The sequence below is a fragment of the Misgurnus anguillicaudatus genome, chromosome 19 (assembly GCF_027580225.2).
Source record: "Misgurnus anguillicaudatus chromosome 19, ASM2758022v2, whole genome shotgun sequence".
NCBI classification, from domain to species: domain Eukaryota; kingdom Metazoa; phylum Chordata; class Actinopteri; order Cypriniformes; family Cobitidae; genus Misgurnus; species Misgurnus anguillicaudatus.
In genome coordinates, this window is record NC_073355.2 from 46,986,895 (window position 1) to 47,005,669 (window position 18,775).

Below are 18,775 nucleotides of genomic sequence, written 5' to 3' on the forward strand. Positions count from 1 at the left end.
TACACGTAAACCTGTAAGATTTTGAATATAAGTATTTCATCCCTCAAGATTTTATGTGAATTTTGTGGGATGGGAAAATAAACTAGTATTTTGCATCTGTTTTATCATTCTATCCACTCAAGACTTTTTGGGAAAGATGTGGAAAATTATATTAGTAGAAAATTGATCCACTGATTTATTGTATTAGTAAGTACCATATACACAAAACAAAATGGACCATTTTGTAAACCAAATCTGTCACATTTTATGAATGATTTAAAATTATACAGTTCTCCTTTGGAAATATACAGTACTCCTTTGGAAAAAGTAAAAAACAAAAAGCTCTAAAAACATGCAATATTTTAAAAGACTACTTAATTTTTGTATTTGTTTTCCCTTTCTTTTTTCCTTCTTAGTGGTAACATATGTGACTAATACCTCTTGTTCGTGTGGCATTGAGCAAAATGTGTTTTAGATGTCGTAATTCAATCAATAAAAATAAATAATAATAATTTTATCCCTCAAATCTGTATAGCCTACAATAATTATAAAATACCAGAATGTTGCTTTTTGAAAATGTAATGCTAAACAAATATGATTTTAATAAAAAATATTATATAATTTTATAAGACTATATCATATGATCAATTGACCAATTAATTTATTTTGTTTTATTTAAATACATAAATGGAAATTAATCAGTTTTTGTTTTTAAATTTTCTGGTCTGTAAATACTCTTATATATTCTTTCTGCAGTACAAACTGTATAAATGTTTTATGTTTAGTTAAATTTTTTTAAAAATAGGATTTTATATATATATATATATATATATATATATATATATATATATATATATATATATATATAGTATATATTATATATACTGTTTATACAGACATTTTTATTTTTATTTTGTGTTCATTGTATTCTTTTGATTCTTTTAATATTCTTTTGATTTGGTCGTTTACGTTTCCAAGTTAATTAAAATAAAATAATAAAAAAAGGATTAATAAATGAGTTAATCAAACTAAATCAATATTTTAATTTAACACACTTTAGTAAAACGTAGTAGCATATAGAAACTTGCGGGACTAACTCAGGGGTGTAGCCGGAATCTTTAAAGTAAGGGGGAAAGGAACATGAATATGTATAGGTCTATATGTAGACACCAGATATAATTTTTTGACATTTTCTTTAATAGTGGGTGCAGGAAACTATAGTAAAGTAAAATAAAGTAAAATATGACATATTATACCCAACAAATTCTTCATACAGTGGACCAGTAAAATTGATAAAAATTTGGGACCAAAATTATTTACACACTTTGACATGACCATGTTTTGCTAAGTGTTTTTTCTTTAATTCAATATGAATATGTTCTGCAGATAAACTTTAAAAATTAGTGAAATGTTAAAGGTGACAAGTAAATGGTCAGTAATAGAAAACAAATAATCAAGTAAGTTATGAGCAATAGCAGAAATATTAATACTGTATTAAAATGTATTACTAATATACTCTATAATACTATAATAATAATAAATACAAAAATTGCAAAGTGAATAATAAAGTTGATCAGATGACTTTCCTTAGGACTTATTCAATTTGCCTGAATTTGTGTAATGTGTAGGCCAAATTCTCTGGATTCTTGTGGATCTAAAAGAGTTTGGTTTGTTTTGGTTTTTGTTTCAGATTTAATCTTGTCACCATTTTTCCTGCATGTAATACAGTAAACAGAAAAAATAACATATATTTTAATAGATGATTCAGTGATTAATACATTACAAAAATAAGCTTATATACAAAAGAAGTTTTGTGTTGGTCATAATCTGATCTGTATCATAATAGTCAATTATTATATTATCCCTTCTATAGTAGTATATATAATGTTATAATATTGTTTTAAAATTATTTATTAATAATATTACCTTAGTTCACACTAATATAGCCCTAATTGTGTGTGTATGTGTGACAAAAATGAACAGTTTCCTCCTAAATTCCTGTTATAACAGGAAATACATGAACACATAAAAGGAAAAAGCTTTTTAAGTGATGTCATGAGCTCTTTGTAAACCATTACAGATTTTATAGATTGGATATATACATTATAAGGTAATTATAATGTTTTTTTTTGTAGTAACCATGTTGTCAATCTTCTTGTCATTTTTTTGTTTTGCATTGGAATATTTTTATTCATAAATCACAATTTCTCAATACATCACCTAGATTTGATGTCTTCCTTGCAGAGATTTGACTTATTGTTACATTTCTTAAACACATTGATAATATTAAGAATAACATGTTTATTATGGCTTATGATGATATTATACTTAAAGAATTATTTTTTTTCTTTATTTATTTCATTGTATGTCAGATAAAGTAAAACTAGTATACGTAGATATTACAGAAGATAGCACTACTTTGCATAGTATCCATATTACATGAAGAAATAGTACAATACTATTCTGTACCATCGCTAATTGCGGTGTGGAGCTTTGGCTAAGCGGGGTGGGGAGGAACTAAGTAGGTATTTAAGAGGTACACGCACGGACCAATTTAAGTGACGTAACAAACATGGACGCGGTAGAGACGCTATGCAAACGCTGCACGGGTAAAAGTTTGTCAGGGCTCCCGATAACCAGAGAAACAAAGGTGTAATTTCTGTGTTTTGTAGACGGATGTCACATAAAGACGGTGCTAATATAAGATGGGGAGAGTAATATATTAGTTTTATATGAGAAATTAAATGTGGGGACTATGCTGGGATTGATTGATATTTGTTGCTCTCTGGGGTGATGAATGATGCAGTCAGATATTTTAATTATTTTAAATGTATTTTCTTTTAAATGTGCCCTATAGGGAAAGCTATTAAAAGGCAAGTTTAACTTGTTAAGAGACAAGTTTTGCTTTGGAGTAGGATCATGTTAGTGTAAATAAGAGTTTGATGTCCTAAAGAAGACGTTGTCTCTGAGTTTGATTTTCTCACAAACACCAGTAGTGTTTCGGTTGTGGTCGCTGTTGTGTTTGGTTTCTACCTGGGTCAGTTCCACTGATGCCCACATGACATGTAGGTCAGAGTTCAACACGCTTGACCATGTTGTTATGGGAACAGGAGTACTGATTTCCAACAATGCAAGAGAAATGTTTTATACCTCACATACAAATCCTTGTTTTTCTTAGCCCATAACTGTGTTTTTGGCATGTTTCCTTATTTAGTTACATAATTCATGTTTTATGCTTTAAATTAATTTAACTTATACAAAAAGGAATATGTTCTAAACTACGGTATCAAAGATTAATATGCAGCCAAACACAGAACAGTACATTCATTACCTAAAAACAACCTGATATGCACACGTGAGGCATCTAAATACAACTCTGATTTAATTTAATGCTGTTCAAATTCAGCATAAAATCAAAGCTAATAAAATCTAGTTTTCTATAAATGTTTGTTTCTAGTTTGTGAAGACTAAATGATAACGCATTTTATTTTTCATAAAATAAGCATTTGGTTTTGGAATATGAAATACTGAATTAAGCTTTTGTTTTTAGCAGATGTGAAACTTGTAAAAAAGACTGAAGATTTTGGATGATTTGAGCACTTAATAACACAAAAAACAAAAAAATGTCCTAAAATGTTATTTACTTATAAAGCATTTTGTTTTGCGAGAATGAGTATTCTGCGTACACACCAAATGCGAAGCATCTATATGGTGTACAATTTAACGATTTGCATAAGTAGTTAACATACAAATTCAAAGTCATGTGCGGGGTGATGTGAATTGGGAGGCACGATTGCCAAGAGAACATTTGAACATGATTGCGCTATTTGCCTCAAATGCATCTTCGTGCGGGTTGAAGATATCAAGCTGTGTGTCTACGCAGCTTTTCATGCACTTACGTTGGCAGGTAGTTGACTAGCCGTCACTGACGGCTAAACAACTAATAGTAATAATATGTGATGTAACTGGTGGATTAATATAGTGATTTTATTAAAGTGAGCACTAAGTACTGCATATAATCTGCTAATCTGTTTGCAATTTTAAAATTTTAGAGACAACCTTATTATGAGCAAACCTTTTGTAACTTCATTTCTGAGCAGTAAATAATTGGTTTGACTCATTTGGTGCAGTTGATTTGTTTAATTCTCTTGTGTGTATCTGCTTCTATCAGTAGAGATTACTTAAGTAAATTAAATGAGGCAATCAGAATGAATCAAAGCTAAGTGATTCTGATCTTTAACAGATGCTCATGAGAAATAACCTCAGAAACATCACTGTTTTCATTTAATGCACTAATTTAACCGTCATATTAGAAACAGATCCATGAGGGATATTCTAGTGCTGTTTACCATATATCATGAATGGTCCACTTGAACTGTGTTTCAAGTTTTGTTGATATGATATTTAATAAATATTTGATTTGTTTTATGATCTAATGGTCAGGTTAGCACTAAAACAAATCACAATACTGTTTATTTTCAGACTGCCCAATGCAAACACATGTTTTGTGTTTTATAAAGGCAGGTGTGGCAGTTTCCTTTACTTGTCAGTATGGGGCTGGTGACAGTCAAGAAAGCTGTGACCCATTTCCTTGTCATGGCATCCAGAGGTGCATGTCAGCTTCCCTTTTGTAGACCCACTTGAAACCATTGAATGAGATGAGCAGGAGTTTAACCCACACAAACACAGGTAGAACACTGCTGTCAACTGAACATGCTGTCTGATTTCATTTATAACTTTCATTTATAATGTTACAATCTGCTGATTCAAGACTTGTTTACCATGTTTACCTCGCTTTAGCTTTAATAGAAAAGAAAGTGATTGGAACCTTTTGACGTCACGTAATGTGATTTTAACAAAATGGCGGCCTCGGAGTGAAAATATTTTCACATATTTGTACTAATTTCTTCTTCAGAAAGCTAATCCCAGTGCTAAAATATTACAGCATAAATGTGTTTATCGTTGGAGTACCCTTTAATATCACCAAGCTCTTATGAAATATTATCACCACAGTTTTGCCAAGAGTTGAGCGATCTAGATAAAATAATTATTTTTGTTTTCAGCATTTTGGCTGATTTTTGATAAATAGTAGTATTTTGTCTTAATGTTTGAAATTTTCAATTTTCAAACCAGCATATATATATATATATATATATATATATATATATATAATGTTAAATGCAAACACACAAAATGTTTTCTTTTGGCGGTGGGAGAATAGTAAGTTAAGCAGATGCATTTTTAAAATTACAGCAACTTTAGGAAAAGTTAAGAAAACAAAGTGATCTCAAGAGCACACCACCTAGAGCACTTTCCATGCATTAATCTGCTATTTTACATTGGATTTTAATCACACATGTTCTGATCAGAATGTAATATAATTAATGATACATCTCGTGTATGTTTAGAGGACGTTAATTCAGGATATGGTGTGAGTAGTGAAAAAGAGTTTTGGCCTGAACACTCGTACAAGTACATCCTTTTAAAATTTGGTAAGCGGCCACCATCTTCATCTGAGCTGCCATCGTTTTCTGCTGATAAACCAGAATCTCACGCTTTTGCCTTATGCTTTCCTAGATGTGTTTGAAAAGTTAATCTCCCTGACCACTGTGGCACAGATGCTGCTCTTCATCGCAAGCAGCAAAAGAAAGGAGGTGGGTGTTTGAATCGTGCCATCTGGCATGATGAAGCCTGTGATGAAATCATTTTTGGTTTAGTCTCATTAGAAGGGTCTTCTCAGTACTTCTGTTCATATTGTGTATTATGGTTAAAGTATTTGCTTGCCCATACAGAAATGTGTGGACCAATTTTTTTACACCAATTAATGCTCCTGATTGGCTGATTTCAGATCACACAGCAGTTAGAAGGGATCGGTCTGCATGTCATCGCAACATTCCTTGTTGAGTTTCACTCGCTTGCCTTGTATTCATAATCTAAATCGATCGGAATTAAGTCACAACCTCGAAATTCGAATTAAAAAATAGGATCGTCGATGCTGCCACACCCCCATGTCACGTCCGGTCGGCTTGCCAAGCGGGGAAAAATAAACCTCTTAGAGGTGCCTTTAAATGCATCGGTCCAGCGGAACGCGATTTATATTTTAAACATGAGGGATATATTGCTACAACTCATTGAAATGCATATCATAAACAGGATTAGTACCTAGTGATCTGCCTTCGGACCGAGCCCAGCTCTCTGCACGTGCGCGAGAGACCCCGCAAAGATGCAGCAGGTTATATTTTAAACAAATGGGATAGTTTGCCTCAGCTCGCATGAAACGCATAAAACTAAACAAATACGTAAGGATTACTACTTTAGTTTATGTTTAGACTTTGGACAGATGCGAGAGCGCGTGCACGTGAGACAGAGAGAAGCGCAGCTGCTTATGACACACTGGTTTTATTTCAGATGTTAGGAGTCCAAGATGCGCGCATAAGTCCATGTGCGTGCAAGAAGGAATCCTCTCTTTACAAGCTCTCTCGCGTGAAGTGAAGCTCACAAACCCACATGCCAGGAAAAGCATGCAATGTGCATGTTAATGTGAAACTATAATAATAATAATAATAAATAATAATGGCATATAATTTTTTCTTTAAAAAAAAAAAGAATCGAATTGTGACCTTAGAATCGAAAATGTAATCGAATCGAGGATTTGGAGAACTGTGACACCCCTAATAGTAAAACAATAGTAAACCATTCAAATTATCCAAATTATTTCAAAACAAATAACAAAAGCTCTTACACAACTGACTAAACCCTTAGTTGTTGAGTTAAATACATGCATGTTTTCAAAGTCACTGAGTAATCGTTTTGCAAATAACAAGAGTTTAGTAAGTTGTGTGAGAACTTTTAAGTATTTTTGGGTAAGTAACATACCATAACATTGACAGTAATGGTATGTGACAATGAAATGCATGTAAATGTATTTCCTTATTTATTAGTTTAATCATTTTTGCAGGGTAGTTTGAGGAGGTCCTGTCTCCAACCCACAGTCTGATGTGTCAGCAGATCTCTCCAGATGTTTCAACTTCTCCCTCTGGTCTATGAGGTCTTCCAACAAGATGGATTTTGACTATTTCACAGGTAACTCACAATCAGATTTTAACTTGATTAAACATCCTTATAGACACTGCCTGAATTTCAATGGCAAGCAAAACAATTGTTTAATTGGTCATTTATCTAATGCTTGTGTCATGTGGTTTGTTTTCAGATGAGATTTTCCACAATCTACATCACACTGCTGTCTAACACTAAATACTTTGAGATGATCTTCAGCATCTGAAACAGGTACAGTTGACCTCCCTTTGAAGAAGTTGAAGAATCAGTAACTATATGATATGACATGTTTTCACTTCATATTTTGACAGGTGATCCAGGTGAGGACCCAGAATGCATTGCAGCCAAGCTGTTAGAGGTCATTGTTCTGCAGTGCAAAGGTTGTGGTATCAAGTGCCTCAAAGACATCAACTGCGTTTCGGGTACAGGTGCTGTTCCTCTGATGCATGCTCAGAAACATCTCTTATCCCCTCCTGATGGTAACATGCAGTTTATGTATGGTGTTGCAGGCTCCACGATCGTAAGATGTGCGTGTTGGGACCATGTGCCATCATGGACCTTGAACCGTGTCCACAAGCTGTCAATAAAGAAAGCAGGTCGTCTCGTCCCTGTTGCCATCCTCTTGTTTAATGGCCTGATGAGAGCCTACGCCTGCAAGGCTGAGCATGAGTATGAAGATCTGTATGAAAAAGAAAATGGTATTGTTTTTTAAAACATTTTTTCCTGCCTATGAATAATTTTGGACTAACTAGATTTCAATTCTAACAGTCTCGCTGTATTCTTATTTGATTGCCAGTCCATGCAGCCGAGTTGGGTAGTTATGAGGATGATATTGATGAGGGTCAGGAATATCTTGATATGCTGCCTAAAGAAACAGGAGAGGGTGGTGATAAAGACTGGGAGGAAGATGATGTAGTTGAGACTGCACTTAAGGGCTACTGAATCTTAGGAGGTGATGAAGATGATGAATATCAGATCTTCAAACCCATATTTTACAGAGTATGAATTTTGCTTTTGTTAATGTGTGAATAATGATATACAGAGATGTTTAGCTGACTCTAATCAGGACTTCTCTCCTCAGATCTCCAGGCTCGTGCCTCAGTTTGTCCCACAAGGAACAAAGAAAACATCTTCAGGATATTGCAACACTTACAGATCAACGAGTTTGATTAGGGTTGGAGCTAAACTCTGCAGTACTCCGGACCTCCAGGGTAAGTTTTGAGGGGCCCAGTTCTACAGGATCGGCTATGCCTGGCTCTTTCTCAAAGATTTTTTCTACTTAGGACTTTTTAGGAGTTTTTCAACCTCTAGGCAGTCAGCTGACATTAGCTTAAATTAGCTTATCTTCTATATGTTTGTGTTACATTATTACTATGCTCACTAGTATGGTTTAATATTAGACACTGTGTTTTGCTACTCTTGTGGTCCTCTGATATTTCTGTGTTTTTTTTTCTTCAGATTTTTATTAATGTAAAACTGTTCTGGAACAATTAAACAATTTTGAAAAGCACTATATAAATAAATTTGAAATATAATTGTTTTTCTTTTTTTCTTTTATAGGGCAGAGCTGCCAGTTCTCAACCTGCAGCGCAGAAGTGCACGATCTTCTTCATCCGAGTTGGACAAATGTCTTTAAGGACAACACTTTACAATGTGTATTTGTGCTTCCGAAACAGGTTTTTGTTTCCTGTCGACATTTAGAAATGTTAAACGCCCTCTCATTTATAAGTCACTTTGGATAAGTGTCTGCTAAATGAAGAAATGTAAATGGAAGCCAGTCATTTTTTCTTAAACTGAAATGATTCAAGTCACGTCTGTCATATCTTGCACTATTTTCCTGAATTCTCTTATAATTGAGAAGCTCAGTTTATTATGCATTCCCTTATTTGTTTGTTATATTGTGGCATATTATGTCGTCCTTTGCGGCAAGTAATCCTAAAATATATAGTTAGCTTAGGGCCCTGACAGGTGTAGATTAGCAGGTTAACTTTGAACGTGTTATGCTTTACTGTAACATGTTCAAAGAAGTAGAGCTTAAAAAGCTTTCTTGTTACGTCTTTAAAAGCCTCATTGTGATAATGACTTTGTGTTGACCTGCCATCACTGTTGACTTGATATAAGTTCAGATAGGTTTGAAATATCTAATATGTGTTAAGATACTGTAAATGTCATTGATGAAACTTCATGTAAAATTTCTAAAGAAAAACAGGGGTCAACCTGTGTGTTGGTAAAGTGTCCTTTGTTGGATACAAAGACTTTTTTGTATCCAGCAGTGAATGTTTCCTTTGCAGCTGATTTGATTTTTCACATAATTAAATAACTAGAATTAATATTTAATTTACAAAATATTAACCTGGTAGTGATTTTCTTTTGTAGTTATTGTGTTTTTGGTTCCTGCGTATTTCCTGTTGGCCACATTTTTATCCAACTGCAGAGGAACCGTGTAGTTTATATGCAGAACAGAAGGGGGCAGCATAGGCCCCATATACAGTTGGCTTCAAAATTATTCATACCAGGACCAAATTTTTAATTCTAGAGAATATCTCTTTGACACAAAGGCATCTTCTGGTTAAAAATTACACAAGAAAGTGGGCAAAGCCTGTAAGACATTGTGTCAGCGATATTAATGAAATATTGTAGATTTTTCATTTTATTTACATTTTTAAAATGTCCAAAAATGTTCTTACCTTGCCATTGCTTGACTACTTTTGCTCTATGCATGGATGGGTAACTTTTACTGCATGCCCAGGTCAAGCTTTTCTGCACACTGTGTCTGATGCTTCCACACTCTTTTAGAAAATCAAAATATGTGCCTGCATGTCTATATAGTAGATGTAATGCATTTTTGTCCTATGTCTGAGAGAGTATCCTTAAGTAAGCACTTTAAATGACTTAAACTTGTAAAATGTTCTCTGAGTAATATTAAGAATAAGATTGATAAATGTTACACACAATGTATTTAAAGGCTCATTTTTTTCTTTTTAATCTTACACACATTTAGGGTTAGATTATATTGCCCTGATGATGATTACTGTAAATTGATGTAATTGTACATCATATTTTTATAGACCTCGCAAACAAAAAAGCTGAGAACGTACGTGAATTATCCCAGGTTGCAAACATACATCTTGGACACAACTTTTTTAGTGTTGCTCATCTGGAAGACATCTCTGAGTTTATGTTGAAGATGTTTACAAGTCGTTTTTGATTTAAAGCTGTTGTACATTCTAAGACGTCTATCAGATGTTTTTGCACATCAGTATGCATTTATGATTTTGGGATTTTAGTAGATTTCTTACAGGTGTAAAGTTGGGATTAGAGCTGTGAGAAGTTGTTGCTTTCCCTTAGAAGTTAAATTTTTCTATATTGATTAATACATTACACTATTTTAAGGATCTCTGATAAATGTTTTACATTTACATCACAGCTATTTATAATAAATATGTTCCAATGTTGCAGGCAGCTTAGCACTATTCTCCATATCTTCAATCCTATTTTGCTGAAAGGTGACGATGAGTGGAAAGTGCATGTCCTCCCTCCACTTTGCTTTGCAATTTGTTGATTCTTGAAATGTGACTTCAGAGTGGTTTTTTAATTTGTTAATAAATGGTATTTATGATCATACTTTTTTTTTAACTTGTTTTGGGTTTGCTTTTGAAGCTTAGGTTCAGGGGCATCAGTTTGTGTTGAAAAGTGGTGGGGACAAAAGATCAGATGAAAAAACTACAGCAGGATGGGAAAAATATTGAATAGCGGCGCATCAAAAATTGAATCTTCAATGTCACAAACCCAACTCAACATTGTGGCTGTTTGTCATGTTCACAGAGAGAGAATAGATAACTTGGACAAGAAGAAATTGTGTCAAGAATTTTTTCAAGTTACTGATTGGCGCATGCATGTTTTTGGGTCATTTTAGAATCAGTAATAGTTTATTTTAAGTTACTTTATTTGGACAATATACATTCTTTTAAACTGCATTGCATGTTTTATTTTGTGCAAATACATCTTTAACATTTCTTGGTTCGCTTGATTTTTCAGAACATTTGAACCAAATGCTTTCAAAAAGTGGTGGGGATTTTATTCAAGAATTGCACAGTTTACAGGAACTTTCATCTTCATTATAAAAATAACATATTGTGCATTTTCCAACATTGCAGCTGTTTTAACATAAACAAAAGACTTACATCATCACATTTTGCCAGGGGAAGTACGGATTTGAAAAAAGATCAAATTGTTTACACACATTCACAGTTTTATTGCCTTTTGATTAAGAGAATACTTAATCGTGTTGACATATTGCTTCACCTCATGTGGTAACATGTCCCCAGCGTCTCCAGTGTAAATAACACCTATGCGCAGGTTGCATTGTCTCGCGAGAGTTTGTTCTCCTCTGCACGCGGATGTGTTATGTATCGGTTCATTTAACAGAAGTAGCCAATATGTCGGGTTTGGTTTAAATATACAGCGTTACGCGTTTTACTGTTTTATTGAAATGGCATCTAAAATGTTAAGACCTCCAACCGAAACACAAGGTATTATATATTTTAATACACCTATTTAATACAACAAACATTTATCAGTTTCCAACGTATAGGTTTAGGTTTTACTTTCGTTTTTCACGTAAGGCCTAATGTCAATGTTTACAGTAGCAGACCTTACTTCGATGAAACAGAGAAAACGAATCACAGACAGATTTAAATCTATTTTAGTTTATATAAGCCTTAAATTTTGCGTAACGAATAGCTTATACTGAAAATGAAAAACTTAATTCATGTTCATTTGTCATACAGTATCACGATTATTTGTGACTAGCATATGTGAACGTGTTGAATGTTTAACCATTGTAATGTATAAAATAGATAAAGATGAGGAGAGTCCATCTGGAAGACACAGTCCTGAATGGCATCGACCAAACAGTAAGTCACTGTGACCTGAAAATATATTGGTATGAGAAATATTTACAATTATGTTTGCAAAGCATTTACTTAACCAAAACTAGCACAATGTGTTTTATCTTGTTCAGCTAATTTAGTAGCTAATTTAAGTTTTTTTTTACTTTTATCCAAAGTGACAAATGAGAAAAATGACAAGCAATGTGTTTTACATTTACAATAAATGTAGTGCACAGTGATAAATATAGTACACAATGCAGACTAATAGTAAGAGTAAGGGAATATTTACCTTAGGGCTCTTATTTCTATGATTTACTTTAGCATCATAACATTTCTTGCGTGATGTTTTTCTCTGTGTTCTTCAGTGTCCATGAGAAGAATGGTGCTGGTAGGAAGGACTGGAGCTGGGAAAAGCTCTTCAGGGAACACAATCCTTGGCCGGAGAGTCTTCAGAGCAGCCAAAAGTGCCTCATCTATTACTAAAGAGTGCTGGAAGGAGACCGGAGAGGTGGCTGGCCATCAGCTGTCCCTGGTGGACTGTCCTGGTCTCTTTGACACTTCACAGTGTGAGATAGAGCTTGTAAGAGAGATCAGTAAGTGTGTGAACATGACGGCACCTGGACCTCACGCTATCATCCTGGTCATTCGGCTTGGTCCATTCACGGAGGAGGAGAGAATGTCAGTGGAAAAGATCAGGACAATATTTGGAGAGGAAGCAGATAAACATACAATCATCCTCTTCACTCACGGTGATGAACTGACAGAAAGCATTGAACAGACACTGAGCGAAGCGCGACATGATTTAAAAAAGATCATAGATTTATGTGGAGGACGATATCATGTGTTTGACAATACAGACATTGAAGATCGCAATCAGGTAGTGGAGTTTCTGGATAAAGTTGATGAAATGTTGTTAAAGAATGATAATAAATATTACACCAGTGACTTGTTTCATGGTGTGGAAGAGAAGCTTCGGGATAAAGAGGAAGAGGTAAAGAATAAATACAGTCAGATGATCCTAAACTTAACAGAGGAGTTTAATAAAAAAAAGACAGAACTGCAGGAGGAAATTAAGAAACTTCAGAAATCTGGGCAGGGAAAAGATTTGAGAATTAAGGAGTTGGAGTTGTTGGTGAAAAAGAAGGGCAGATGTTTGGCAGAGCAAAAACGTTTTTATAAGCAGAAATGCAATGCTGCCAGACAAGAAGTAGAAGAGACAGAAATTAATGAAAACATCCCAAAGGATATCAGCACTAACCTACGAAAGCTTCGTATCTGACATTTTTAAACTGTACACTTTATTATATTATAACTAGGCTGTATATATTTTTATTATTAATCTATACATTTTAGGAGGCATTAATAATTACATGTAATTATTACATAACTATGTACATTGTATGTTTGCAAGGTTGCTATGATGTGGTTTGAACAATTATTATTGAATTATTGATCAGATAATTTGTATCAATGTTTTTGTTTATGTATCAATATTATTGATACATCTTGAACAATATTCTGTCATATGTTTGTCGGTTTGTCCTCTAGTTTCCTATTAAACACTTTCCTACAATCTAAACTGGCCTTTACTAACTTTTAACCTCACATCAATATAGCCCAGATTAGTTGATTCTAAAAAAACATAGGTAATTGCTGCCCTAAAAACGTTTAAACAAATCTACTTAAAATTGCTGAACATGCCATTACATTTTTTTTGTTCAGTGAATGTAAAATGTCTTGTTCCAGCAATATATCCTTGTTTGTTTAACTAAACATTTCCTGTTCTACAAATGGTCGGTTAACAATGTGAGAATCTTATTTTAACATATTTTTATAAAAATTGTAATGTTAAGAAAACTTTGCAATCTTTGCCCTTTGCATTATGCTTATGAGGTAAAATTTGAAGGAAATCTTGAAGTTTATTTTATGGGAGAGGGTCTGACGCCAAGTGGCCGTTCCTTGTATTGTGTGTGTGTTGTGCTTATATTGTTTGCAGGTGGCTGTTGATTGCGGCGTGATTGGAGGCTCCATATAAAAGCTGATTGTTCCTGTTGGTGGGCGGCGCTGGATTTGATGGCAGCTTTTAGCTCTTCACAGCATTTTCTGGCAAAGGCTTGATTGTTTTAAAGGGACCATTTAAAATGTCCGCCAAAAAAAAAAAAAATTCATACTCCACACTCCAAACAGACGGGGGCAGTATACCTCCAGAAAGTGAGTTGGTCTATTTTAATTTAGCAGCTGCACATTTAGCAGCATATATCAAGTTTGATTTACATTAGCAACTAAGTTATCATTAGTCACAAAAAAAAAACATTCGGCCTCATTAAAATTGCAATGTTTTCCGCTACGTTTCGTGCGTCCATTTGGTGTTCATTATCATCGAAGACATTTCAAGCTTCTTATAATGTTACATTTTAGCATCAGCTTGGTAGATAACGGGTGAAAACCGGATCGGATCCGTGGGTAGATCTAACTATTAAACGCTAACAGGTAAGGATGCGCGATAATTTGCATGCGATCATTGCGCTTCTCGTCAGTGAAGCCGGTTTCTTGATTAAAAGTGAATCGCCATCAGCTGCTTTCAGATGGAGCCACATTTACTGCACAAAGCCGTAGTTCATGTACAAGCTGAGCATAGTTTATTGCAATGCCTATTATAAGTGAACTTCTAGCAAAATACTAACAGCATCTTACTTACCAATCGAAAAGAAATGTTGTCATTTCGGAGTCGAACCTCATCTCTTAATGTCCATTAGTTGTCTCCAGCGATGAAAAGCAGTGCCAGTATTTACTCTGGTTCGGTTCCTTTATTTATCATATTTTATTTGTGATTCCGAGCACGTTGTTCCCTGCAGCAAATGGTTGTGGTAGTGGTAAATGTCTCTTGCTTTAGCCATTCTTCCACCCTCTTCCCTGAGCTGAAATACGTCCGAAAACCCTATTGCAAGGCAGGAAGGTATCAAGGCATGTCCGAATCCATTGCTGTCCGAATTGCATTTCTCTGAGCTGCCTTCATGCCTCTTAAGTCAACAAGTCAGCTGCTTAGTTTTCGGACGCAGCGGTAGTAGTAGAGGGCTGTACTCCCACACATGCGACTTATTCGTGTATTACAGTTTGGCTGGCGGTTATGTGCGTGGCCCGCATACCGCCTCCATGGTCCAAACTGGTATTACAACACCAGTCGGGCTGTAGCTAGTAATTTAGCATGCTAATTCAGATTGATATTTCTGCTGAACTATACCTTGTCATTTTTTTAATGACATCTTTGCCCTTATTTCTTCTCATTCTTTTGATGCGTGTAGCTAATTTTTAAAAATCTTTAACCTCAATTATTCCAAATGGCACCTTTAAGCATGTTGATAAAATAAAGTTGAGACATTTGGCAAGCTGTATGTACTCGTCTTCTCCTTATTTGTTGTGATCCTTTGTGTTTGCAACAGGCTAACTATTGCGAGATAAGTACATTTACTAGACAAATTATGTGAATGCTTTGTTAAAGAGAAAAGTCTTAAGTTTAGACTTAAAGTGATCGACTGTGTATGATTCTCGGACATCAGTTGGCAAATTATTTCAGAGCTTAGGGGCTAAGTAGGAAAATAATCTACCACCTTTAGACACTTTTGATATTCTAGGGATAATTAAGAGAACAGAATTTTGCGACCGTAGTGTACGTGATGGATTGTATTCTGAAATTAATTCTCTAAGATACTAAGGTGCTAGGCCATTTAAGGCTTTGTAGTTGATTAGTAGTATTTTAAATTGTATGCGATATTCGACTGGTAGCCAGTGTAAAGATGCCAGAATTGGACTAATGTGGTCATACTTTTTAGATCAAGTAAGCACTCTTGCAGCGGCGTTTTGAACTAGCTGTAGCTTGTTTTCCTGATTTGCATGGCATCCCCCGAGTTACAATAGTCTATTCTAGAGGTCATAAAAGCGTGGATAAGCTTCTCTGCATCTGATGTAGACAGCATATGGCGTATTTTTGAGATATTTCTAAGATGGAAGAATGCTGTGCGGCAGACATCGGAGATATGACTATCGAAGGATAGATTGCTGTCGAACAGCACACCTAAGTTCTTAACCGTGGAAGATGCAACCATCTATGGGCAACTTGTAATCTGACATATTTTGTTTGGAGCGATTTGGTTCAATAATAAGTATCTTCGTCTTATAAAAGTTTAGCATAAGGAAGTTATGTGCCATCCAGTCTCTAATATCGCTAATGCAGTCTGTTAGTTTCCAGAACTGGTGTGTTTCACTAGGATGGGAGAAGATGTAAAGCAGGGTATCATCCCCATAGCAGTTAAAATTTATGTTATGTTTCATGATGATGTCTCCTAGAGGTAACATATATAACGATAACAGGATAGGACCTAAAACTGATCCTGGCGGTACACCGTATTTAACCGGGGAGTGATATGACTCTTTCTAATTTACATAAGCAAAATTATAGCGATTGGTTAGATACGATCTAAACCAGGCTAAAAGTTCCCACTGACAATATGATTTAAATGTATTTATATACAAAACGGGGTCCTACAGTTATTAAAAATTCTACAATCAATAAACAGATATAATCAATAGTCCCTTTCACACATACAGACTTTACTGGTAAGTTACTGGTAAATTGCAGTTAACATTTCATGTGTGAACAGAACCTTTTCGGTAAAGCAGAGCTCCCAATTTACCAGTAAGACATGTTGTAACATTACCAGTAATTTACGGTAAGCACTGTGTGTGAACGAAAAATATAGCATTACCGGCATTTAGAACGGACGACGTCAGACCGCGCTGACAGATCGGGCCAATCAGAAAGTCTTTTATACAGGTGACGCGGTTTCCCCCAGACTGTTTACGGACGTTTCCACACACATGTTGCTTAAAAGTCGAGCACACCTGAAGTTAACATCCACATTTCTTCACCAAAGTTTACCATCTAATTGCCAACTTGCCGACATCCTTAGCACACCATCTGTGAAGCCTAATGTGCAAACGCGCAGGTTCCGTTTGACGCCGCCTAACGCAATGTTGTTTGGTCACGAGCAACTTCGCGACCGTTTGCCACAGATGTGAAAACAACAAAATACGGACCGTGGATATTAAGTCATAACCCGCCGTTTACAAATACGACACGGACGGAGCTCGCCGGCCGCGCGCCACAGGTAACTTCCGCTTTCTCTCCGAGTTTACCGGTATTTTGATACTGATGTGTGAATGTCTTACTGGTAAAAAGACGGAATGTCACTGCATGTGTGAACAGCACATTTTTGTATTTACTGGTAAATTCATTCTGGTAAATTCATGGTAATTTAACAGAATTACTGTGTGAAAGAGGCTAATATGTTTACTTGAAAATCGATCATTTTGATACAAAGGCAGTATTGAAAACATTGATACTTTAGGATCAATCCGCCCATCCCTTTAGTTTAGTGTAAAATGATGGAGATTGGCTCAAGCAGCTGTGATACGCTGGTGGCCGCGGGTGCAGCATTCACAGTGTTGCCAGATCCCATTGTGAAAATCCTCTTAATATTTTAGCAATTAATGTGACACTTTGGGTAAATTTATAAAATCAGAATGTGCAGGTTACTGTTAGCTGATTAGGTAACTGTCTCTGATTAATTTCTTAAAAACAAGGTCTGAAAACATTGGCCATATTGGCATCTAACAAAGTCATGCTGAAAACATTCATAAGGGCACTAAACAAAGTTTATATAGTCTAATATTGCTTATTAAACTGATTAATATAATGCTATTATAAGCATTGCTGCATGAAAATAAATAATTATCCACCCTAAGTCAACAGTAAAGTATTAACAAATGGTCATGTCATCTTATGTGATCTAATAAATATAATAAAACAATGTCCACCATAGACAAAGTGTGTATCCAAAGGGTACATTTTGTAAAATCACTACAAATATACTAATGAAGAATTCTACCCGAGTGGTACTTCTTTGCACCTCAAAGAGTATACAATTTAATTTAATACTTAAATAGATTTCTAGTTTATTGAAATAGATGGTATTTCAAAACAGCACAGTTAAGTACACTTAGAAGTTCTTAAGTTTATCTTAAGAAGTACTAAAGACTAATGTTTGGTACATTAACTACAAAATTAGTGCACAAAATAGTACATTTACTAAGTAAAGTTAAAAAGTATCTTAGTGCACTTTTTTCTCCTGGGATAGCATTTGTTAAAGGAACAGTATGTAAGAAATTTATATCAATTAATTATAAAATGATTATGATATGTCACTAGACATTAAGAGATAATTTTCATTTCAAATACTTATATCACTGACAACAGTGGTCCGGCCAGGATATTGTCATTTAAAAAGTGGAGTTGCAGCCCTCAACTGATGTTTATGTTGTCATGTTGTGTATTGGCCACCATGTATTGTCATGTTGTGTGATTGCAATACCAGTTTAAGCCACAAATTTTGTGATTGCAGTAAAAGTTTTGGCCACAATCCTACATACTGTTCCTTTAACTCTTAGCACCCCTGGACCTCACTAATTTTCAAACCCTGGCTACAGCCATGCCTACAAATGGCGTCCCCTTTCGCAAAGGCCTTTCAATGGTGCTGTTTGTCAAATACTGTTTGAAAGATCCCCCATGTCAGAGGTAGGGTTGGGTACCGAAAGCCTATATGGGCAGTACCTACCGGACCGAATCAGAACACAGATTTCGGTGCCTCATCTCGGTGCCTCTTAATGCATGAACGGTTGACTGAAGTATTTTGCTCTCTGTAGCGCAAAAAGCATAATCACACAAGCACAGCACAATCGCTAGTTAAATTATACTGCACTCATATGGTGTAAATAATTTCCTCTGTTCGATA

At 35.0% G+C, this 18,775-nt stretch overlaps 1 protein-coding gene and 1 long non-coding RNA gene across 2 annotated transcripts; both read left to right on the plus strand.

Moving 5' to 3' along the window:
• Positions 1-2,546: 2,546 nt before the first annotated feature.
• On the plus strand, positions 2,547-7,062 carry LOC141351211 (uncharacterized). Its single transcript, XR_012359448.1, has 3 exons — positions 2,547-2,629; positions 4,500-4,668; positions 6,938-7,062. It is a non-coding gene; the product is annotated as an uncharacterized lncRNA (long non-coding RNA).
• A 4,779-nt stretch (positions 7,063-11,841) lies between these two features.
• On the plus strand, positions 11,842-13,315 carry LOC129436773 (GTPase IMAP family member 7). Its single transcript, XM_073857790.1, has 2 exons — positions 11,842-11,951; positions 12,293-13,315. The coding sequence occupies exons 1-2, from the start codon at positions 11,882-11,884 to the stop codon at positions 13,204-13,206; spliced, it is 984 nt and encodes a 327-aa protein (XP_073713891.1). The 5' UTR covers positions 11,842-11,881; the 3' UTR covers positions 13,207-13,315.
• Positions 13,316-18,775: the final 5,460 nt, after the last annotated feature.